The sequence below is a fragment of the Elephas maximus genome, chromosome 5 (assembly GCF_024166365.1).
Source record: "Elephas maximus indicus isolate mEleMax1 chromosome 5, mEleMax1 primary haplotype, whole genome shotgun sequence".
Lineage (NCBI taxonomy): Eukaryota > Metazoa > Chordata > Mammalia > Proboscidea > Elephantidae > Elephas > Elephas maximus.
In genome coordinates, this window is record NC_064823.1 from 163,312,492 (window position 1) to 163,337,427 (window position 24,936).

The 24,936-nt window shown below is 52.6% G+C and overlaps 2 protein-coding genes across 2 annotated transcripts in view; both read right to left on the reverse strand.

Moving 5' to 3' along the window:
* LOC126077377 (uncharacterized) overlaps positions 1 to 24,936 on the reverse strand; it is a 1,154,420-nt gene that overhangs the window by 1,020,588 nt on the left and 108,896 nt on the right. The window lies entirely within an intron of this gene.
* The window catches only part of CPZ (carboxypeptidase Z), a 47,521-nt gene continuing 37,491 nt past the window's right edge, over positions 14,907 to 24,936 (reverse strand). Inside the window, exons 9-10 of the mRNA XM_049886666.1 lie at positions 18,085 to 18,184; positions 14,907 to 17,239 (exon numbers count right to left, since the gene is read on the reverse strand). Coding sequence (XP_049742623.1) covers positions 16,893 to 17,239; positions 18,085 to 18,184 — 447 coding nt within the window. The 3' untranslated portion in view covers positions 14,907 to 16,892. The remainder of the gene's footprint in view (positions 17,240 to 18,084; positions 18,185 to 24,936) is intronic.

Below are 24,936 nucleotides of genomic sequence, written 5' to 3' on the forward strand. Positions count from 1 at the left end.
CTGAAATGCAGAGAAATCAAGTACGTCCCCCAAACAGGAAGGAGGGAAGGTGAGATTTGAACCCATGTCACATTGTCCCCCTGGAAAACCAGGCACGAACCTCCAGCCTTGGGGGACATTTGGGTTGTTTCCACCTTTTAGCTATTTTAAATGGTGCAGCAATGAACATTGAGGTACAAGTATCTGTACAGCCCCGTTTTCTGTTCTCTATAGCACGTCAGTGCTGGAGGGCCCCACAGCCACCCTCCGACTCAGCCCCAGTTCCTACACAATCAACAACTGAGCCAAGGAGATGGGAAATGACTTGTCAAGACCCTACAACGGGCCTCCGCTAAGGTCGTTCAACTCTCGGAGACAAGCGGACACTTCCAGATTAACTATGAGCTACCTCATCCATTGGTCAACGTTTTTCTGATTTAACTATAATAAATGTTGACCATCAAAAATTCAAAAACTATTGACAGTCTAGGAGAACAAGATGAACACCACTCATCTCAACACTCCTTGGATACCCTACGGGGCAGTTCTACTCTGTCCTATAGGGTCTCTATGAGTTGGAATTGACTTGATGGAAAGGGTTTGGTTTTGGGTTTTGGGCTACCCATGGTTGTAATCCCATTTAGGAATATGTTTTCCTTGTTATGTCAACGATGGAGTATTAGTGTAGAGAATCTCTTAAGTTGCTCTCTTTTTGAGGTATGAAAAGAGCAGACACTGGTAATTCACAAATGAGGCCACATGGAACTGCTCTGAAGGCGTGGCTGTCACAGAGCAAAGCCCCTGACCAGTTTAAGTCCCTTGGTCCACGGCCTAACACCCTGCGGAAAGGTGAGGCATATCCTCACTGCCATGACAAGCCATGGTGGCACAATGGTTGAGCACTCAGCTGCTAACCAGAAGGTCCGCAGTTTGAACCCATTCAGCAGCTCTCCAGGAGAAAGGCCTAGTGACCTGCTGCCGTAAAGACTGCAGCCCAGGAAACCCTATGGGATAGTTCTACGCTGTCACGTGGGGTCGCTGTGAGTAGGAATCGACACAACAGCGCCCAAAAGCAACAACATTCTCACTGATGGGATGGAGACGGTCACATGGCGTCCCTGCACAGCCCTGCCTTGACCCCCTGCCCCTGTCCTTTCACGAGCAGTGGCCTCCAGTGACAGCCGGTGCATTGTCTCAACTGAAGGGAGAGAATCACAAAGCAAACAAATCACCCACCCCACTGAGCCCTCACCAGCCTGAGCGCAGGGCGTCCCGCGGGGACTTCCTGCCACCTCTCACAAAGCTGAACTCCCGGGGAGGGAGTGGAGACACTTAGCTGCTGAGGCGTACCTTCCAAGTTCACCTTCCCTCCCAGTGTCCACCTCAGCAGTGGCCATGTCGAGCTCGGGCATCACAGCAGAGGGCCCTGCTGTCTTTGTCCGGGGCTGGGTGAATGCTGGCGTGTTCTGAGCACCCACCCACCACTGCACCTGTCTTAGGGCTCTCTGGAGAAAGGTGGCCAGTGAGATACATACACATCTGTGTGTATCACTGTGTACATATGTATATACATATATGTACGTATTCCTCGAGTGGCCCAAATAGTTAAGGGCTCAGCTATTAGCCAAAAGGTTGGGGATTTGAAACCATCCGAAGGTACCTCAGAATCAAGTCCTGGCAATCTGCTTCCGACAGCGCGCAGCCTTGGACACCCCATGGAGCAGGTCTACTCTGCACGCGGGGGGCACCGCGAGTCAGAACTGACTTGTCAGCGATGAACAACAAAACGTGCGTATGTATTGTTATCTTTGTGTGCCATCGCGTCGATTCCGACTCACGTTGTTCCCATATGACAAAGTAGAACTGCCCTATAGGGCTTCCTAGGCTGTAATCTTTAGAGGAGCAGGTCACCAGGTCCTTCCTCCTGCAGAGCCAAGTGGGTTCCAACTGCCGACCTTAAGCCGAGCGCTTAACCATTGCGCCACCAGGGCTCCTTTCGTATATATGTACGTCTGTACATATCGATCATGGTTGAGTCGATTCTGACTCATAGCGATCCAACGGGACAGAGCAGAACTGTCCTATAGGGTTTCCAAGGAGCAGCTGGAGTATTCAAGCTATCGACGTGCCGGTTAGCAGCTAAGTGGTTAACCACTGCACCACCAGGGCTCCATGGAGAGATAGATTAATTTACTTTAAGTAACTGGCTCACACAGTTGCGGGGGCTGACAAGTCCAAAATCCTCAGGTCCAATGACAGGCTGGAGACTCCTCCAGGTTTTCACCCCAAAATCTGTAGGTCAATAAACGGAAAGAGGGAAGGGTGAGTTTTGGTAAAATGTCTCTTTATAGTCTGGAGGTAGAACACACACTAGGGAAACGTCCTTTTTGCTCTTAGGTCTTCAGCTGATTGGATCAGGCCTATCCCCATGATGGAGGGGGTGATCTGCCTTACTTAGGCCACCTGGTTCAATCCCGTGTAACTACTTAATAACTGAGTCTAGACCAGTGTTTGACTCTACAACTGGGTACCACAGCCGAGCCCAGTGGACACACAAAATTCACCATCACTTTGCCTCTTTTAGCCTTCCCCTGGGAGGCACAACCTCGTCCCGTGCAGACAAGGACAAGGCGGCGTGCCTGTACAGGAATTCTAGGCCCATAGCCAGGTCACTGTAGATTGGACTCAGCCTGTGGAGCTGGACTCCAACCCTTGAGTCTTCAGCCGCTCCACGGGCCTGCTGTTCTCATCCAGCACTCCCTGGGGTCCTCAACCAGCCCTCCCTGTGGTCGTGCCGGGAGCTAAGGTCACCATCCTGGGGAGGAGGGTGTATGGACAGCATGTGCCCATGGACAGGGTGAAGGACGGCCACCTCGGCCTGGTGCTCAGGCCCTTGTCTTCCAGCCACACCCCACAGTCTTGCCCACACCACTGCCCTCGCAGGGGCACCAAATACCACAGGGTCCCCTGCAGGGTGGGGTAGACCCCAAGAGATACACAAATGGCCACCAGCAAGCTATGCAGCCTATGGCCAGGCACCAACCCAAGTCTCAGTTTCCCCCTGTGTCATGATGGAGGAGACCAGGGCTGTCTGCTCTGGACTGCCCCACCCCAGCACCGTGAGGGGCTGGTTCCACCTTCTCCTGAGTCGGGGTGCTCAGAGGCATCCCGTGGGTGGTGATGGGAGCTGAGCAGTGGCCGCCATATCCCCAGCCCTTCAGGAAGGCGCCCCCTCCCAGTCACGCAGAGAGCAGCTGTCTCGCCAGGCCCTGCTCCCTATCAGCACTGCACCTTCTCCAGTACATTCAGCCCCACGGAAGCATCATTCCCCTTCTCACCACGAGAAAACAGAGATGGGGAATGTCAGCAACGTACCTGAAGCACTTGGCTCAGAGTGGTGAGCAGACTGAGACCCAGGCACCTGAAGCAGACGCAGAGCCCCAGACACGGGACCCAGTGACTTCTTCCTGCCACCGTGGTGGTTCAAGCTCCCCTTTGGGCACGTATACAGTCAGCCCCCAGCCCCACCACACCAGGACTGCCCAGCAGCCTTGTGAGGGTGCTGCACAGCCCTGGAAGCCCCTCGCCGCTGGCTGCTCAGTCTCCCCTCTCTGGGGTTAGGGCAGACTGGAGAGAAGAGCTCACCCTTCATGTGAAGAAACACCCCCTCCCTGCATGGGCTAAGAAGAAAAGCCAGCATCTGCCCCCGGCCCCATCGGAGTGCTGTTCCCGAGAAGGAGAGGAGGACAAGGATGACACCAGGTGTCTCTGTTGGCTTCTCTAGAGGAGCAAGACCAGTGTGGCATGTATATACATATAAATACAGAAGTTTAGTTCAAGGAAATGGCTCACTCAGTTGTGGGGGCTGGCAAGTATGCAGCAGGCTGGAGACTTTTGCTTGCTCATGGGGCAGCAGGGGCTGGTGAATCCAAAATCGGCAAGTCAGCGGTCAGGCTAGAGACATCTGCAGGCTTGCGTGTCAGGAACCGGAGGTCAGGTGACAAGAGAAGTGCAGGGTCGAGAGAGAGAGCTGTGCCAGGACATGCATCTGCATACTGGAGGCAGCCGTGCCACCAAGGAAACCCCCCTCTCAGCTGATTGAGATCAGATCACATCATGGAAAGTAATTACATCATATTACATTATGGAGGAGCACCCAGTCCAGGGTCTGCCACACCACTGAGGGTCACAGCCTGGCCAAGTTGACACATAACTTGAACCATGACACCCGGTGGACCTCAGGGGTGTCGGTCAGAGCTCATCCTGAGGTGCCATCCAGGCTGTGCAGGAAGAAGCTGAGTGCCGGGGGACGTCCTACGAGCTAGCATAGGGACCCCTTTGGGATTCTGCCATACTTAAGTGTCTCTTTCTCAGTGTCTGTAATGTCACATCCAGCCCCTCTCCTGCCCCCACTCTCGTCCTATTCCCAGCCCTGCTGGGACCTCAATGAATCTGGACTCCAGATGCCCCCAGCCTGAGGAAAGAAGGCAGTGTAGGAGGTCTTCAGAGCTAGAAGCCACCACCACGGCTGCAAGGTGTCATGTGGGGTGAGGCCAGGGGCCAGCTCCCATCTTGGGACACTGTCAGCAGCCCCAAGGCCCCTCTGCAGAGTCAGGATCGAAGGGCTGGCATTTACCTGGGGTCAGTACTCAGTCAGGCTGCACTGACCATGGGCAGCTGTTCCAGGCAGTCCAGGTGGCCATGATGGTTTGTGTTATTGACACCTGAAAATGCACACCAGCCATCTTCCCCCCTGCTTACACCTGACAGGGTAAGCTGACAGAAAACACCAGCTCTGAGAAACCACCAGCTGTGGTCAGGTGAAGCCAGGCTGCTCTTCTGGCCTGGGGTCCTCTTCCTTTGTCACAGGCATGGTCCCAGGGATGGCGAGGGACGTGGCGGGGAGCCTGCTGTGCTGCCGTGCACAACAAACACCCTTGTCTCGTGTCTTCTGGCAGCATCCACCAAACAGTAGCAGGTGAGCTTGTCAGCTTGTAATAGGGTAAAAAGGAGCCCTGTTGGCGCAATGTTTAAGCACTCTGCTGCAATCTGAAAAGTTGGTGGTGGGAACCCACCCAGCAACTCACAGGAGGACAACCTGGTGATCTTCTTCTGTAAAGATAACAGCCTAGAAAACCCAATGGGGCAGTTCTACTCTGCCACATGGGGTTGCCACCAGTCAGAATCAACTTGACTGTGCACGACAATGAGGTAAAGCCCTAGACTTCACACATGGGAAGTGAGGACCCCAGGGGGGGCTCTTCACCCTCCTTGAGATGCCCCAGCCTCTGCTGGGCAAAAAGCTTGGTGGCCAGTGCCTGGGTTTATCACCCCTGGACAAGAGGGTATCGTTCCTGCCTGGCCCTGGGTCAGGCTCTTTGGGGGCTTCTGTGATGTCAGTGTTTAGAAACAAGCTTTGAAAAAATAAGTGCAGCGGTTATTGCTTGGTCTCCAGGACACGCTGAGAAGTGTGCCCCTGGAGGGTGAATTTCCCAGGGTATGGTGGCAGGGAGACGTGGAAGGAGAACTTGTGCCTCTCGGCTTCTAATAACGCTTAAAAGAACGTCTGCTGTCTACTGGTGGTCTCCACCTAGCCAGGCCCCTTGAGTATCGTCTTATTTACTCCCCATGACAACTTAAAAAAAAAAAATTTTTTTTTGACAACTAGGAGCTGTGGTAAGTACTCACTCAGTAAAACAAAACAAAGCAAAACCCACTGCCATCGAGCCAATTCTGACTCATAGCGGCCCTATAAGACAGAGCAGAACTGCCTCACAGGGTTTCCAAGGGACAGCTGGTGGGTTTGAACTACCAACCTTTTGTTTAGCAGCCAAGCTCTTAACAACTATGCCACCAGGGCTTCAGGTACTCAGTAGTCGATTCAGTAATTCAATATTTATTGAGCACCTACTAAGTGTCCTGTGCCAAGTGCTGAGGATACAAGATACAGACACAGTGTCTCCTCAGGGACCTTGTGGTCTGTGTGCATGTGCATGTGTGTGTGTGTGTGTGTGTGTGTGTAGTTGTCATATGTGTGAATGTGTGCATGTGTGAGTGTGGTGTGTGTGTTAGTATGTGTGAATGTGTGTGCTATGTGTGTGGTCGTGTGTGTGTGCATGTGTGTGCATGTGTGTGTGTGTTGGTACATGTGAGTGTGTATGCTATGTGAGTGTGTGTGTTGTGTGTGTGTGCTGTCTGTGTTGGTACGTGCGAATGTGTGTGGTATGTGTACAGCACCCACAGGTGTATGGTATCTGCATATATGTGTGTGCACGCACTTGGATGTGTGCATGTGGGTGTGTGTGTGTGTGTGCGTGCACACAGATATGTGAGGTGTGTGTGTATGGTATGTGTGTGTGGTTATGTATATGTGTTGTGCACACAGATACATGGTGTGTGTGTGGCATGTGTGAATGTGTGTGCATGCACACAGATATGTGGGTGTGTGCGCGTGGTTGTGTGTACATGTCTGTGTGCATGCACAGATACGTGGAGGTATGTGTGGTATATGTGTGGTTGTGTGTATAGGGTTTCAGGCAGCCCCTGGTCCAAAGGGGTGACAGACAGGGTGCAGCAGGGTGTGGACCATCCATGAAAAGGCGGCCCTGCCCACAGTGATGGGCCCAGGGGGCTGCCCGTCCACCTGGCAGACAAGGAGGGTAAGGCAGCCTCTACCTCTGGCTGGAGTCCTCGAGTGGTGCTGATAGCCAATAAAAGTGGACGATCCCTTCCAAGGGAAGAGTGCAGAGAGGAGAAGCAGACTGGAAGCGGGCCCCTCGGCCACCAGCACTTCAGAGCTGAGCAGAGGAAGAGAATGCCAGGAAGGAGGCTAAGAAGTAAGGGAGATAGAAGCCTACCTGGGATGGCAATGACCCAGGAGAACAGATCAAAGAGGGGACAGTGCTTGGCAGTATCAACGCGCAGAATCAAGGAGGATAAGGGCCGAGCAGTTTCCACTTGGTTGGCAGTAAGAAGGACTTCAATGACTGAGTGAGAAGCCACAACAGGAGGGGAGCGAGACTTCAGTGGGCAGGGAGACAGGTGGTGTTCAGAGAGTCCCTGCCGTGGACCCAAGCATCCTGTCCCTCTTCCTGGGGATACTGGAATGTGCAGCCCTGACAGCTCCTTTCTGAGACACTTCTTGGGGCTGTGTTTGCAGGAAGCCACCTGGAAAGGTGAGGCAGCATCTCTCTGGGACAAAGAGCTTCCTGGAAAGCAGTAGATTCCTGAGCTCAGTGTTCCCAGGGTGCAATGCAAACCTACTCTTCCTAGGGTCCACCTGGGCTCCTGCAAGTCACCCCCATAGGATTTGGGAGCAAGGGGAACCAACACCAACATGAAGCTCATGCTCCTTGCTATACTGAGAGTAATAAAGTCCTTCGTCTCTGATCCAGGAGTTTCCTGTCTTCTGCCATCATCCACGCAACAGTAACAGGCAAACTTGTTAGTTTGTGATAAGGTAAAACCTCAGCCTAACATGTGGGAAGCGAGGAAGTGGAGCAATTAGTGAGGAATTCTCTTTTCACTGGAGTCCCCGGGTGGTGCAAATGGTTAACCAGCTCGGCTGCTAACTGAAAGGCTGACAGTTTGATTCCACCCAGAGGTTCCCAGAAGGAAAGTCGTGGAGATCTACTTCTGAAAAGGCAGCCACTGAAAGCCCTCCGAAGCCCAGCTCTGCTCTGACGCACGAGGGATCGCCAGGAGTCGGCGTCAACAGGACGACCACTGGGTTTTTGGTTTTTCTCTTTTTTTTTCTGAGCCCTTGACTGTGACAAGAATGCAGAAGTGTGGGTGATGGAGAGATCACACCACCTACCTCACCAGTTACTTCAAGACGATGACCCTGAAGCACTTCGTGGGGGGAGGGGGCAGGTTTCGCCTTTTTCCCTTCTTTCTCCTCCTCCTCCTCTCCTTCTGTCTCATTATCACATTATTACTTAAAGCTGGATTAAATAAGGAGGTAAGGAGGGGGATCAGCTGCATCTGTGGGATCAGCGGGGAAGGAGAAATTCAGTCTGATTAGGGTGACTGCAGAGTCCCCAGCGGTGGAAACAGTGAACTCACTCAGCCACTCACTGAAAGGCTGAAGGTTCAAGTTCACCCAGCGGTGCCTCAGAAAAAAGCCTAGCGATCTACTTCCCCGCAAACCGCCACTGAAAACCCTATGGAGCACAGTTCTACTCTGACATGCATGAGGTCACCATGAGTTGGAGTCAATTCAACGGCAACTGGTTTTAGGGCGATTGCGAAGGCTGCCTGGAGGAGGTGAAATCTGCAACGGGCCTTGAAGGATAGGTCAGGATTTCCAAGGATCCTATTTCTATTAAAATTTTTCAGGTCAAAGTCTGCCATCCTGACCTGAGAGCAAATATGGCAGCCTGCAGACATGTCCTGAGTCCCCAGCACCTGTGGCCTACCATCCACCTTTCTTCCAGAACCTTCTACCTCAGGAAGCAAGAGAAGCCATTGTTGGTATCAGATGTGTGTGGCTGGACCCCAGCCTCCTAGATCCAACCCTTCATGCCTATGATTCTGTTCATTAGCTAGCCACATTGCTGAGAGAGAGCTGCTGTTCTCATGACCCACTCTGCCAGTTGGAGTTCAGGTCAGTTGTAGAGAAAGGCATAAGTCCAGGCTGGTGGCCTGAGTCTGGGGTCGCCACTGTGCCTGGGGAAGGCCTCCCAGGGTCCTGGGCCAGGGTGAGTTGTTCTCAGCTTCTCTTGGAGTCATCTGCTTTTCATGACCATCTTGGTCAAAAAGATTATGGCTTAGTATTTCACCAAGAGAGACACAGACTGGCTGAAACAGGCTCTGATTCTCTTTATTGAATTGAGTGATATTGGATTTATGGAGCTCAACTTTCTGATGACAAAAAAAATTATCTGTGTGGCCAAATAAAGATGAACGAAGCTCAGAACAAACGCAAAAGGCAATTTGGGCCACTAATCCACCTCCTGACTGCTTATCGCGCTCCGTGATGGTGTCGTCTGTGGAGTTAGGATATAAAATACCCTTTTGAATTTTTCCTAAGTAAATTGTATATAAATTTAATCTCGGCTAAAAGGCAAAGATAGTCCACAGCCGAGGGCAAGGCCACCACTATGCTGCAATTGCAGAGTTTTGTGTCCCATCAGACTCGGAGGGGAAAATATGGCTCTCTTGGCTAATCTATTACATTGGAGTAATTGATCATATATTATTATTGATGAAAGCCCATAATATGCGAGTTAGAAAGGAGTGGGTTCTCAAAAGATTAGATTTGTATACGAAAATGGAAGGAAAAAAATGACTCTCATAAAATAATTTGAGAGTGCTTTATGGTTTAATGCAGGGTAGAACGTGGGGATTGGTCCCAAATTGCTTCTCTCCTTTTCCTGTGTATTGTCCACTTGGGGAGAATGGAAATGGACATTTAGCAGAGAGGAAAGTGGTGAGCCCACAGGACCTGCCTCTGGATGGTTGAAAAGATGTCACAAGGAAGAGAAAGGGAATTTGGCTGGTGTGGCCCTAGAGGGCAGCCTTCAGTGGTCAGTGTAAGGATGAAATGGGCCCCATTGAAGGAGGAGTTTTCTCACAGTGAAAGCCATCCAAAACAGTGATGGCTTCCCTGTAAGGGGATGAGCACCCTGTCCCAGAAGGCATACAATCAAAGACTGTAAGACCAGCCATCAGGGATATTGGAGAGGGGATGGGTGGGTAGACGTGTCTCTAGATGGCCATCCAGGTTGTTTCCAAGTCAAGAGTCTAAGATTCTAGAATGTGTCACACCCATGGTATGGGAGGGACCAGAAGATTCTAGAATGTGCCACACCCAGGGTGCAGGGGAGCCAGAAGGAACTCATGAACAATGGTGAGTACCAACGTCAGGAGCAAAATCCTTGGCCCGCTCCACCCTCCAGTTGTTGGCCTTGTTCGGCTCCCCACCCACTTCTAGGGGTAACTCCTCAGGACCGTCATCCACCTACCTGAGGTGAAGAATGTCTCCACTTGCTATCCTCCACCCCCAACTACAATCACACCCCTTTTTGCCTTCTTTCTTGCCATTTCCCATGCCTGAGGCCGCCCCACCTTCCACCCCTAAAAACAAAAAAGTTGTCAGCTAGTTGATTCTGACTCATGGCAACCCCACTTAAGTCAGAGTAGTGCTGTGCTCCATAGGGTTTTCCATGGCTGATTCTTCAGAAGTAGGTCACCAGGCTTCCCTTCCAAGGTGGACTGGAACCTCTAACCTTCTGGTTAGAAGCCAAGCTTGCACCACCAGGGACTCCTGGCTCATCCCAGTCTCTAGAAAAATAACCAACGCACAGTGGGGGCTTGGGAAACGTTTGGTCTCAAATCACACTCAACCTTCCTCGTTCCGAAATAAGAACCCTCCCTGACCCCACCCCACTCCACATTCAGTGAGGTCCAAGCCCATTTCCTTCCCACGTCCCAGTAGCCCACGGCCACACCCACCCACCCCCCGAAACGGTCAATGCCAAGGTCTCTATGGTGTCCACATGGCCAATCAACTGCTGATTTCCAGGGCTCATCCTATCCCTGGCCCTTCCATTCATTAATTTATTAATTAATTCATTCGTCATTCATTGGCTTAGTCTCTTATTGCTGCCATAACACAAATATCACACGTGGGTGTCTTTAAAACACAGAAATGTATCTTCTCACAATTCCAGAGGCCAAAGGTCCAAATCAGGGTTTGGGCTATGTTGATTCCTTCTGTGAGTCTCGTAGTTTCTGGCATCAATCCTTGGTGCTCCTTTGCTGCTTTTAGAAAAAAAAAAAAAGCATCTTCAAATGGTATCTGTCATCCCCTGCGTGTGTCTGTGTCTCTTCTGTGTCTCTTCTGTTCTTTTTATAAGACACCACTCAGAAAGGATTAGGTTTAGAACCCCCTTACTCTGTATGACCTCAGTAACACAACAAAAGAAAAGCCCTATTTCAAACAGGGTCATATTTTCAGGTACAGATGTTAGGACTTTAACAAAACTTGTTGAGGGACACAATTCAACCCCTCACACTCATTCATCATTCATTCATCATCCAATGAGAGCATCCTTGATTTGCCAGGCTCTTTGTTAGGACCGGGGAATGTGGCAGTAGCCAGACCATCCCTGTTCCTTCCCACGACCAAGCTCACAGAACAATAGGGACCACAGACAACAGAAAGAGCCAGCACAGTACACCGTGAAGGGGAAGGAGTGAGAGGCTCTGGGTGTACACTGCCTCCACTCCCCTGCCTCATGAATTCCCTCAGCCCTGACGCCTGTCAACACCATCACCTGGCTTGACTTTCTCATCTTGGATGCTCTTTCCTAGTCTCTTTCTCAAAGACTTCTCTCTGAGGACCTTCTGAGTACTGGGAAAACTAGAATTGGGCTCCAGTCCCTCTCTCTCTCCTTTCTCATCACTCTCTCCCTAGGCGGCTCCCCATCACCCCCCACCTGTGGTCTTAATCTCCTGGGGCCACCATAACAAAATACCAAGTGGGTGGCTTTAAAGATCAGAAATATATCTTTTCAAAGTTCTGAAGCTCAGAGTCTGAGACCAGGGTGTCGGCAGCGTTGACTCCTACCCAGGCTCTAAGGGACAATCTGTCCCGCCTCTCTCTCGGCTTCTGGTGGATGCCGGCGTTCCTTGGCTTGTAGACGCAGGTTCACCCGGCATCTTCCCCTCAGTGTATCTCCCTGTCTCTTCTCCTCTTTTATAAGGACAGGAGTTTATAGCATTAGGACTCACCCTACTCCAGGTGTCCTTTTTTATAATCGATCCATCTTTCCTGATGACATGTCCAAAGTGAGTAAGCAGAAGTCCCACCATCCTCACTTCTAAGGAGCGTTCTGGTTTATTTCTTCTAAGACTGATTTGTTCCTTCTGCTGGCAGTATTGGAATTATCTGTTCTTTAAAGGTTGTTGAGAACACCTCTCTGGATCTCCTTTTTGACTGTATGTATGGAATCCCACCTCATGGTACTTGATCTGTTCAAGTCATCTGCATCCTCTTGGGTTATTTTTGGTCGCCTATATTTTGCTGGAAAGCTACCACTCTTCCTTGAAGTCTTTAGCTTTGTTGCCATAAAGTGACATGAAGTTTTCTTTAAATAAAACATTTCAAATCTATTTCACTTTTTTAGTCATGTCTCTTTTCTCATTTCTAATCTTGCCACAATTATGTTTTCTTCCTTAACCAAGTATCTGAGAGATTTATCCATCTTACTGATCTTTTTAAAGAGCCAACTTTGAGGTTTATTAATACTTTCTTCTATTTGGTTTGTTTGCTTTCTATTTCCTTTATTTCAACTTTTATCTCTACTATTTCTCTCTTCTTATTGTCTTCTGTTTTTTAAGGTGATAAACTAGTCCCTTTATTTTTGGTCTTTTTTCTTCAGTAATGAATGCATTTAAGTCTTTCAAATTTCTTCTGGTTACAGCTTCTACTGCGTGCATTGAAGAGTCTTTCTTTTAGCTGCTTTGAAATTGGTTTCAAATTTCAGTTTTCATTTCCTTTTGACTCCAAGTATACAGTTCAGACTCTACTTGTCCTCTAAAACTCATTCTCCTCTTCTTCTGGGGGGACAGAACCCCCAGTTTCTAATTGGTGTACCCATCCATGATGACAATCACATCTCCCAACACCCCTTGAGGCAGGTGTGGCCATGTGATTAAGTTCTGACCAATGAAATGTGAATAGAAATGACAGGTACAACCTAGGGGCCTACCCTCCCCTCCCCTTCTGCTGGAATGTAGGCTCTTGGTGAGCTCTTTGGGACCAGATGGATGAGGGTGCACCCTAGGATAATGGAGCAAAATGACAATGGAGTCTGGTCTCTACAGCATTCAGTCAGCCAGAGAACTTCTGGAGGAGAGCCACCACACAGCCCAGAGTTTTATGTTAAAAATCAACTTCCATCGTGTTAATCCACTTGGCTGTTGGTTCTCTGCCTTACAGCTCAACCCACCCTCTAACACAAAGCTTAATGCAACAGTGTGTTTACTACTTTCCAAGAGGTAATGGGTTTTTTTGGAGAAAGGTCAAGTTTTTATTTATTATTTGGCATTTTATTAGGATATGGTTAGCAAGGAGTCCCTGGATGGAGCAAACCGTTTATGAGCTCAGCTACTAGCTGCAAGGTCGAAGGTTTGAGTCCACTCCATGGCTCCTCAGAAGAAAGGCCCGGTGATCTACTTCCAAATAATCAGCCGCAGACGACCCCATGAAGCCCGCGTGGGGCTGCCACGAGCTGCAGTGGATTCGACAGCAACTGGTGTGGTGTGGATGGAGAACGTGACCCGCCAAGTCTCTCCAGCTGGTGTGGTGTGGATGGAGAACGTGACCCGCCAAGTCTCTCCGACTGGTGTGGTGTGGATGGAGAGCGTGACCCGCCAAGTCTCTCCAGCTGGTGTGGTGTGGATGGAGAACGTGACCCGCCAAGTCTCTCCGACTGGTGTGGTGTGGATAGAGAGCGTGACCCGCCAAGTCTCTCCGACTGGTGTGGTGTGGATGGAGAACGTGACCCGCCAAGTCTCTCCGACTGGTGTGGTGTGGATGGAGAGCGTGACCCGCCAAGTCTCTCCGACTGGTGTGGTGTGGATGGAGAGCGTGACCCGCCAAGTCTCTCCGACTGCTGTGGTGTGGATGGAGAACGTGACCCGCCAAGTCTCTCCGACTGCTGTGGTGTGGATGGAGAACGTGACCCGCCAAGTGTCTCCGACTGGTGTGGTGTGGATGGAGAATGTGACCCGCCAAGTCTCTCCGACTGGTGTGGTGTGGATAGAGAGCGTGACCCGCCAAGTCTCTCCGACTGGTGTGGTGTGGATAGAGAACATGACCCGCCAAGTCTCTCCGACTGCTGTGGTGTGGATGGAGAACGTGACCCGCCAAGTCTCTCCGACTGGTGTGGTGTGGATAGAGAACATGACCCGCCAAGTGTCTCCTACTGGTGTGGTGTGGATAGAGAACGTGACCCGCCAAGTCGCTCCGACTGCTGTGGTGTGGATGGAGAAAGTGACCCGCCAAGTCTCTCCGATTGGTGTGGTGTGGATGGAGAACGTGACCCGCCAAGTCTCTCCGACTGCTGTGGTGTGGATAGAGAACGTGACCCGCCAAGTCTCTCCGACTGGTGTGGTGTGGATGGAGAACGTGACCCGCCAAGTGTCTCCGGCTGCTGTGGTGTGGATGGAGAATATGACCCGCCAAGTCTCTCCGACTGGTGTGGTGTGGATAGAGAACGTGACCCGCCAAGTCTCTCCAGCTGGTGTGGTGTGGATGGAGAACGTGACCCGCCAAGTCTCTCCGACTGGTGTGGTGTGGATAGAGAACATGGCCCGCCAAGTCTCTCCAGCTGGTGTGGTGTGGATGGAGAACGTGACCCGCCAAGTCTCTCCAACCGGTGTGGTGTGGATAGAGAACATGACCCGCCAAGTCTCTCCCTTTTAATTTTTTCTTAAAGTTTTCTTTGTGGCTAAGTACATGATCAATTTTTATAACTGCTCGATGAGTCTTTGAAAAAAACGTACTATCTCTATTTGAAGTATGAAACGTTTTGTATGCATCTATTAAATTGAGTTTGTTGATTACGTGATTCAATTTCTCTAAAAATCTGATTTATTTATTATCTAGCAGATTGGTCTGATTCTGAAAAAGGTACACTGGGATTTCTACTGGAATTAAGTTCTCCTTGTACTTTTACATGACTTGGCTTAATATAATTAGCTGATAAGTTGATTAGGGCATAAGGCAGATTTATTATTATATCTTGTTCATAAATTGTTCTTTTCATTGTTCAAAATGTCTTTCCTGTTCAGTGCTTTTGATCTTAATTCCACTTTCTCTGTACTAAAAGCAAAGCCCTCGCTGTCCTTTGGTGTATAAGGCTTGAGATCTCTTTGACTATCCCTTTATTTTCAAACATTCATTTTGTTGTTGTTTTCTCAATAACGTTTTATTGTATTTTTGGTGAAAGTTTACAAAGCAGTTTAGACTCCCATTCAACAATTTCTACACAAATTGTTCAGTGACGTTGGTTACATCCTTTACGCTACATGAACAGGCTCATTATTTCCATTCTGTTGTCCCGTTTGCATTAATCTAGTTTCCCTACACCTTTGCATCCTCATTTGTTTTAAAGTAGCCATTGACCGTTTGGTCTCGTGTAGACGATTTTTTAAAGAAGCACAGCACTTACAGGTGGCATTTGTTGTTTTTCAACCCAATTTGTTATTTTGCTACAAGGTGATCGCTGGGGTTAGTTTTAGTTCAAGGTTTGAAAAGTATCTGAGGGCAATAGTCTCAGGAAGTCCTCCAGTCTCAACCAGTCCAGTAGGTCTGGTTTTTAAATTAATTTATTTATGTTAGGAATTTGAGGTTCTGTTCCACATTTTCCTCCCCTTCTATCACAGCCATGTATTGTGGCACCGATTAGAACCGTCAGTAGTGGTAGCCGGGCACCATCTAGTTCTTCTGGTCTCAGGGTAGATGAGGGCGTGGTTCTTGTAGACTATTTGTCCATTAGACTAGTTTCTTCTTTGATTCTTTGGTTTCTTTTTTTTTTTTTTTGCTCCAGACAAGTAGAAACCAACATTTGTATCTCAGTATCACCTTTTTAAGAATGCTGTTTATTATAAATTGAATTGTGACCCCAAAAATATGTGTTACAAATCCTAACCCCTATCCAAAAAAACCAAACCCAGTGCCGTCGATTCCGACCCCTAGCGACCCTATAGGATAGAGCAGAACTGCCCCCACAGAGTTTCCAAGGAGCACCTGGCGGATTTGAACTGCCGACCCTTTGGTTAGCAGCCGTAGCACTTAACCACTACGCCACCAGGGTTTCCCTAACCCTTATACCTGTCAATAAAATAGGCCCTGGTGGAGCAACATTTAAGCACTCAGTTAAATACTCAGCTGCTAACTGAAAGGTTAGTGGTTCCCACTCACCCAGCCGTGGGGTTGCTGTGCGTCAGAACTGAAGTGATGGCACCCAACACTCCTGTGGATATAATCCCGTTTGAGAATACGGTTTTCTTTGTTATGTAATGAGGCCATATCAGTGTAGGGTGTGTCTTAAACCTACCCGCTTTTGAGATATAAAAAGAGCAGGTTAGACAGAGAAGGAAGCACAGATAATGGAAGATAGACTCCAGTGGAGATTGCTAAGGAACTGAGAACAGAAGCTGACAAGAGACAAGGACCTTCCCTAAGAGCCATCAGAGAGACAAAGCCTTTCCCTAGAGCCTGCACCCTGAATTCGCACTTCTAGCCTTGATCCTAACCCTATGCCCTTCACTGCTCCTGTTCCTACACCTTCCACTATTCCCATACCTACAATCTGTGTCACTCCTGTACCTACACCCTTCACTGCTCCTGTACCTGCACCCTTAGTTTTCTCCTATACCTACAACCTTCACTGCACTTGTACCTATAATCTTTGGCTGCAGGGTCCAGAATCTCAGATCCTGCTGTTGCCCCGACCACTCCCTCAGTGCATGACCCCAGGCACATTATGGCCCCTCCCTGAGCCTCAGTATTCCCATCTGTAAAATGGAGGGACCATGTGAACTCCCAGTCCCTCTGGGTTCAAAGATTTTGTGGTCCCAGGAAGACCTACTGGTTCAGTGGAACTGGCCCCAACTGGTTCACTCCAGCCCTGCCCTTTCTTCCTATGGGGATGGCAGAAGTGCTTCCCCCAGGGGGGTCCTGAGGGTGGGCGAGGCCAAGGCTGCCTGGGAACCTCAGGTCAGCGGTGTGTTCCTCCCGCAGATGCAGCACACACAGAGCCTCTCCCCAGGTAGAAGGTGAATAAAGACACTTTAATGAGATCGGAAGGACTCTGCGCAACCTCTGGGGAGGCCAGGTGGGTAGCCAGGCCCCGACCAGAGGCAGCTCTGCAGCTCCTGCCAGGCGGCGGGGTCTCGCCTCAGTACTTGAGCAGCCAGCGTGGCTTGTGCTGGCTCAGCGAGCTTAGGTAGGACCACCACCAGGGTTTGCCCCCGTCTGCGGGGGGCTGCCTCCGTGCCCCTGGGAACTCGCCGTGCTGGTCATAGTCCTCCAGAGGGTCGGGGGGCCCCAGCCCACCTCTCTGCAGCCCGTGCAGGAACTTCTTGGGTTCTGCTCCCAGGGGCTGAAGGATGAAGTCCACCCGGCCGGCCCTCCTCATGTGCGCGGGGATGGTGACCTTCTTGATGACCCTGGAGTAGCCAGGGGCTTGAGCAATGACGATGTGGGACCCTGGGGGCAGCAGTCTCCAGTAGTCGCCATCAGGGGCTGTGGATGGAGAGAATAAAAGTCCTTCCCAGGCCCGGCTTGGGATGACGGGCGATCAGGACCAGGGGAGGGGTTACACAGAGGGCAGACCCCAAATTGCCCTGCCCCCCAACCTGGAGTCCTCTCCCACCTGGGATCCCCCTCCCTATCTAGCATCCCCTCCCACTTACAGCCACCCACCCAGAGCCCTGCCATCTGGGGTCCCTCTCATCTGGGGCCCTCTCCTTCCTGAGGTCCCCCCAACAGGGGTCCCTCTCCCCACCTACACACCCCCCATCTCAGGTCCCCTGACCTGAGATCCCCACCCACCTGGGGTCCCTGCCCACCAAGGTTCCCCACACCCAGGGTCTCCCCACACTCAGGTTGCCCCCAACCTGTATCCCCACACATCCAAGATCCCTTACCTGAGCCCCCCTACCTGGGGTCCCTCCCACACCCAAGATCCCTCCAACACTTGGGTTCTCTCCAACCTGGGTCCCCACCCACCTAGAGTTCTTCCTCATCCATGGTCTCCCCACCCAGGTCACCCTCTCACCTGGGTCCCTGCCCACCTGGGGCTCCTGCCTACCAAGTCACCCACACCCAGGGTCCCCTCCATATTCAGGCCCCCTCCCACCTGGGGTTCCTCCCAGGGCTTCCCCCTACCTAGAGTCACCCCACCCAGGGCCCTTCCCACCTGGCTTCCTTCCACCCAAGCCCCCTACCCTCACCCAGGATGGCCAGTACAACCCCGTCAAGCCCCACCCCAGCACACTGTGAGCATTGGGAAACAGCTGCCACAGTAGTCGTCTGCACGCCCTGTGGCAGACTGGCAAAGTGGGCCAGGTGAGCAGGGAGGTGCCTACCTGTGGTGACATCATGGCGGATGCCCTTGACCACAACCCGGGCATTCTTGACTGGCTTCCCAAATTTGTCCATCACCATGCCCTTGATGCCGCGATGTACCTGGGGGCCGAGAACGAAGGTGCCAAGGTGGAAAGTGGGCTCAAGAGAACCCAACACCCTGCTCCAGCCAGCTCTGCCCCGCCAGCCCCCACCTTCTGAGCTGGGATCTCAGCCTGAACTTGACTCCATCTGGCTCTCTGACCTTGGACTAGCCACCTGACACCTCAGCACTGCTCCCCATCTGCACGGTGAGGCAGGAGCCCCACCTCAGGGGTCACTGGAGGGTGAGACATCGTACATGGGGCAGTGGTGGTGCAGGGGTAGGATTCCCGCCTTCCAAGCGGGAGGCCGGGGTTCGATTCCGGCCAATGCACCTCACAGGCAGCCACCACCCGTCTGTCAGTGGGGGCTGCGTGTTGCTGTGATGCTGAACAGGTTTCAGCGGAGCTTACAGGCTGAGATGGACTAGGGAGAAAGGCCAGACGATCTATTTCCAAAAATCAGCCAGTGAAAACCCTGTGATCACAATGGTCTGATCCTGGGGATGGCACAGGACCGGGCAGCGTTTTGTTCTGTTGGGCATGGGGTCGCCGTGAGTCAGGGTCGACTTGACCACGGCTAACAACAAAGTGGAAACAGCAGCAACAGAGCTGGACACAGTCCCTGCCTGCTACTGTAGGGACCAGCCTGCACCCAGCCAAGCCGCCGGGCTGACACCCCTGTGGTCCCTGCACACACACACCTGTCCTGATAGAAATCACTACCAGACCATCCCATCCTGCCCACGCTTCTTCCCCTAAACAATGGCAGAAAGCAAGTCACACGCCCTTGCCCTAGTCTGCTGAGTGCAACTTGGGGGTCTGCAGGTCGTGTCAAACAAGGCTGGACTTTTGGGTGAAGGGAAAGGTCAGTCCAGAGAGGCTGCTCTCCCCACAGGCCCCCAGGCCTTGCTGCTCTCCTCGAGTCTGCTCCTCAGGGGTCTCTAGAAGCTCCTAAAAGTTGGGCTCTCTCCCTGGTGCACGCTGGGCGTGGTGCATAGAGCAGGCTGGCCTCGGACCACCAGGCACAGAGGCACGAGCCGGCCCAGCACACCACCAGGAGCCCATGAAGACACTTCTGTTTCTTTTAAATTCAGAAGAGGAACACGAACGTTTAGGTCGAAGAAAATGTTATAGCATATCATATTAGTATGCTCAACTTTATACCAACAGAATCGTAAAAATGGAATTTTTAATAATTTTTTTATGGGAGAGGGGTCACCGAGGCAAATATGCCCAAGACCATGGTCATGCTGTGCCCTGAAAGGAGAGTGCCCTTCTCTTCACCCCACCATGGTGGGGTGTCTCTCTCTGGGTCTGAGAACCAGCTCCACCCCTGGGGCTCCTGACCTTGGACAAACCATTCCTTCTTTGTGCCTCATTTTCCTCAACTGTAAAATGGGTTTAAGGAAAGTAAAAACAGCTAACGTGGACAGCAGTTTGGCAGATCCTCAAGAAGTCAAACATTGAATCGATCACCACGTGACCCAGCATCCCAATCCTTGGCATAAACCCAAAGACTGGAAAGCGGGGACTCAGACAGACACTTGGACACTGCAGCACTGTTCAGAACAGCCCAGAGGTGGAAACAACCCAAGTGCCCATCAACAGACAAACGGATACACAGACTGTGTCCATCCAGACGATGGGATATTACTCAGCCAGGGTGAGAAGTGAAGTCCTGACGCCCGCCACAAGGACGAACCGTGAAAGCATCACGCTGAGAGAAACAAGCCAGACACAAAAGGACAGATATTACACAATCCCGTTTACATGAAACACCCAGAACGGGCAAACGTGTAGAGACAGGAAGCAGATTATTAGCGGTCGCCAGGGGCTGGGGGGAGAGGGGGGAACAGGAGTCACTGCTTAAGGGGCAGTGAGCTTGTGTCTGGGATGACGGGAAGTTTGGGAAATGGACAGCGGTGATGGTTGCCCATCGCTTGAATTCACTTCGTATCACTAAATTAGACACTTTAATGAACGGTTAAACTGGAAAATTTTCTGTTCTGTGTATTTTGGAGCCCTGGTGGCACACTGGTTAAGAGCTCAGCTGCTAAGCAAAAAGTCGGCAGTTCGAATCCACCAGCCACTCCTTGGAAACACTATTGGGCAGTTCTACTCTGTCCTACATGGTTGCTGTGAGTCAGAATTGACTCGATGGCAAAGAGTTTAGTATTTGTTTTTTCTCAGCTATATTTTACCACAATAAAATTAAAAAATAAAACAAAAAAACCCAGCTACACTTCTGCAGGACTGGCCATGTGCTAACTCTGCTTGGCGGTTCTGGCACAGGTATGTGCTCCTCCAAGCCCCGCCGTGTCGTCCCCATTTTACAGACGAGAGAATGGAGGTCGGGTGACTGGACCAGGCTCTCTGAGCTGCTCCGGCTGCCCACCCTCACCCTCCACCCATCTCCAGGCTTAAAGAGGACATTGCTCCCAGCTCGAACACCAACCAGACACCGCCTGCTGCTTCTCAGGGGAGTCCCACATGATGGAACAAAGATGCAAAACCAGAGCAGGTGGGACCTGTCACCTGAGCAGACCACCTGGGGACTGGACCGCCTGGCCAGGTGGCCTCCTGGCCTGGAGACCATTGCTTGGACACTCTTCGCATGGTTCACTTGTCCGCACCTGCTTAGCACGGTTAACCCAAAACAACCCTCTGGGGACTCTTACTGTGGGGAGGCGGCACCGGAGCTTCAAAGCTAAGGCTTTCCTGGGTGGGCCCGTTTCTTCTGCGTGTGTGTGGTAAAAACATGTACAACACAGCTCTTGCCAGTTCTGCAGCTGTCACACATACAGTTCAGTGGCACTGACTTCCGCATCGCACTATGCAACGGTCACCACCATCCTCCCCAAGTTACTCTGTGCGGGATCATGTGAGAGGCCAGCAGACCACTCAGCTCCTCTGCGGGCCCACCTCACTGTGGGATATCAAGCCCCCCGTGCTTGGGGCTCAGCGCCACCTGGCTGGGCCCACCCCTCCCGTCTCCAGCCCATCCACCACTTCCCATGTCACCAGAATCAGGAGTCTTCCCACCCACAGTCGGGGGGCCCCAGGCCCCAGGCCTCTGTCCTTGCTGTTTCCTCTGCCACGAGACTGTCACCTGACCGATCCCTTCTCACCTTCAAGGCCCAGCTTATGGTCTTCTTCCTTCAGGAAGCCCTCCCTGCTGCCCCACCCCCTTGGATATCTCCTCTGAGGTCCCACAGCCCTGGCCTCCCCCTCCTCCAGCCTGACCCCTCTGTGAAGCCTTGGTCTGCCTCCTCTGCCACCTGAGAACAGGGCAAATAGCTGTGGTAGCTGCTGTCAAGTCGGCCCCCAACTCATGGTGACCCCACACACTACAGAATGAAACGCTGCCTCGTCCTGCACCACCCCCGTAATCCATTGTGGATCGGACCTTTGTGATCCACAGGGCTTTCACTGGCTGATTTTTGGGAATAGATTGCCAGGCCTTTCTTCCTGGTCCATCTTAGTCTGGAAGCTTCGCTGAAACCTGTTCAGCACCACGGCAACACGCGGCCTCCACGGACAGACAGGTGGTGGCTGCCCATGAGGTGTCTGGCCGGGAATGGAAGCCGGGTCTCCTGCGTGGGAGGCGAGAATCTACCCCAGAACCACCACTGCCCCTCGGGCACATAGTAGGCCCCCACTAGATGGCAGCATGCACTGGGTGGATTTCGCCACACCTTGCTCTAAGGGAGAACTGTCATTGTCACTCAAACCGGGGTGGAAGCTCTCCAGCAGGGAAGGAAAGATCCGCGCTCCTCACTGCAGCCCTGGGAGGGCAGACATCACCCCGGGCCTGGTCAGGATCACCGCAGGAGAGGCCTCAATTGGCCACGACAGACTGGCCCTTATCGGAGGGCATCGCCCACCCCCTGCAGGGCTGTCCATCTTGCTGGCCGCCTGTGTGCTGCCCAGTCTCACTCACTATCGCGTTGGCTCTTAAATGTTTAAACCTCAAGACTTCACGTGCAACATCCACAGAGCAAACCAAGCTCCGTTTAAGGCTCCTTAAAACTCGTTTGCACTAGACAGCCGTAAAATGGAACGAGCATGGCTGTCTGGCCAGGAGCCCTGGCTGAATGATGACTCTTACCCAGGTAGCGCAAGGTCGCTTGCAGGGCCGTGAAAAAGAAGCTAAAACAGCGCTATTAATGTCCAGTTACCATCGAGGGCTTCGTTTCATTCCTGCTGTCACTGCTGCTGCTGCTGCAGGGCTACTCTAAGGAGGCTGGCTGGGCTCTTCCCTGGAGGAAGGTTCCGCTCTTTCTAGAAAGGAGGGGGCTCATAGACTGCGGCTGAGGGCAGGTCAACCTGGCCTTGAGCTCCAGGCAGTCACTGGGCAGCACCAGACAGGTCACCTTACTCTCTGGCCCTCTGTCTCCTCCTCTCTGACCCTCTGTCTCCTCGACTCTGATCTTCTACCTCCCCCTCTATGACCCTCTGTCTCCCCCCAGGACCCTCTGTCTCGTCCATTCTGACCCTCCGTCTCCTCCTATGACCCTCCATCTCCTCCTCTATGACCCCCTGTCTCCTCCCATGATCCTCCATCTCCTCCACTCTGACCCTCTGTCTCCTCCTCTATGACCTTCTGTCTCTTCCTGTATGACCTTCCGTCTCTTCCTGTATGACCTTCTGTCTCCTCCACTCTTACCCTCAGTCTCCTCCTCTATGACCTTCCATCTCCTCTTCTATGACCCTCTGTCTCCTCCTCTATGACTGCCTCACAATCCCCGGAGCAGAAATGTGAGCCCTTCTGTGGACCAGACCAGTACTTTCTTCCCCAGCACACCCTGTCCCTCCAGCTATAAAATGGAGTGCAGGTGCCAACATGCAACTTGTGTGATTCTTGAAAACGCTCCATAAAGTAGCAAAGGCTTCTACAAAGCCACAATTATCTTGCCCCAGTACCCCTGCCTCCACCACACGGCCGCCCTGCCTGCACCACAAGGACAACCCGGTGCCGAGAGCCTCAGCCCTTCCCCCAGGGGTGCCCGTCACACCCCATCCCCACGGCCCCCCTGCCTGCACCACACGGACACCCCGGTGCCCAGAGCCTCAGCCCTTCCCCCAGGGGTGCCCGTCACACCCCATCCTCACGGCCCCCCTGCCTGCACCACACGGACACCCCGGTGCCGGGAGCCTCAGCCCTTCCCCAGGGGTGCCCGTCACACCCCATCCCCACGGCCCCCCTGCCTGCACCACACGGACACCCCGGTGCCGAGAGCCTCAGCCCTTCCCCCAGGGGTGCCCGTCACACCCCATCCCCACGGCCCCCCTGCCTGCACCACACGGACACCCCAGTGCAGAGAGCCTCAGCCCTTCTCCTGGGGGTGCCCATTACACCCCATCCCCACAGCCCCCCTGCCTGCACCACACGGACACCCCGGTGCCGAGAGCCTCAGCCCTTCCCCCAGGGGTGCCCGTCACACCCCATCCTCACGGCCCCCCTGCCTGCACCACACGGACACCCCAGTGCAGAGAGCCTCAGCCCTTCTCCTGGGGGTGCCCATTACACCCCATCCCCACAGCCCCCCTGCCTGCACCAGTGCAGAGAGCCTCAGCCCTTCCCCCAGGGATGCCAGTCACACCCCATCCCCAGGGCCATGCCCCTCCCTCCAGCCCAGAGCCCTCGCAGGTCTGAAATGGCCTGTCACGTTCCAGGGGCCCAGGTTCCCGGACATGTGCCCCTTTGCCCAGCAGCTCCCTGTCATCCATATCATCCCTGAGTTTTCCTATCACTCTTCCAGATGCAGCCAGTGCCACCTCCTCCAGGAAGCCGTCAGGGCCTCCACCCTGAGCCAGGTCCTTCCCTGGGCTGCCCCAGGCCCCATGTGCTCCCTTGGGGTTTGATACGGAACAGGTAGAAGAGTTGGCTCTGAGCTAGACCTCAGGGAGCTACTGCTGAGTCTGACACGCTGTCCCAGGAGATGCTGGAAGTGGCCCCCGCAGAACTACACACAGAGACCAGGGGGGCTTGCTGCAAAAAAAACGCCCAAATCAGCAAAACCCACCTAATTAGTAGGACCTAACTTGCCTCCCCACCCCACCCCCATCTGCCAGTTTGAGCTGCTGCTGTGACACTGGAAGTGCTGCCACTGGTATTTCAAATCCCAGCAGAGTCACCCACGGTGGACAGGTTTCAGTGGAGACTAAGACAGACTAGGAAGAAAGGCCTGGTGATCTGCTTCTGAAAGTCGGCCAGTAAAACCCTATGAGTCACAACAGACAGTGCAGGAAGATGAGCCCCTAGGTTGGAACCAAACTCATTGCTGTTGAGTTGACTCTGACTCATAGCGACCCTACAGGACAGAGTAGAGCTGCCCCATAGGGTTTCCAAGGAGTGGCTGGTGGATTCTAACTGCTGGCCTTTTGGTTAGCAGCTGAGCTCTTAACCACTGAGCCACCAGGGTTGGAAGGCTCTCAAAATGCAGCGGGTGCAACGATGGACGCAAGCAGACCAAGGATCGTGACGGTGATGCGGGGCCGGGCAATGTTCTGTCTGCTGTACACGGGTCACCATGAGTCGGAGCTGGCTGGACAGCACTAACAGTGACAACCTGCACCCCGTCCTTCAGGGGAGTCTGGGACCCAAAGTCTCCAGCTTCCGTCCTCAAAGTGCAGACACCTGCCCAAGGGGGAGTGGGACGGCTCCTGAGTGTGGACTGCCCACCCTTGGTCACCCTTGCGGCGCGGTCACCCTTGCAGCGTGGTCACCCTTGCGGCGTGGTCACCCTTGCAGCGGGGGACTCTGATGTA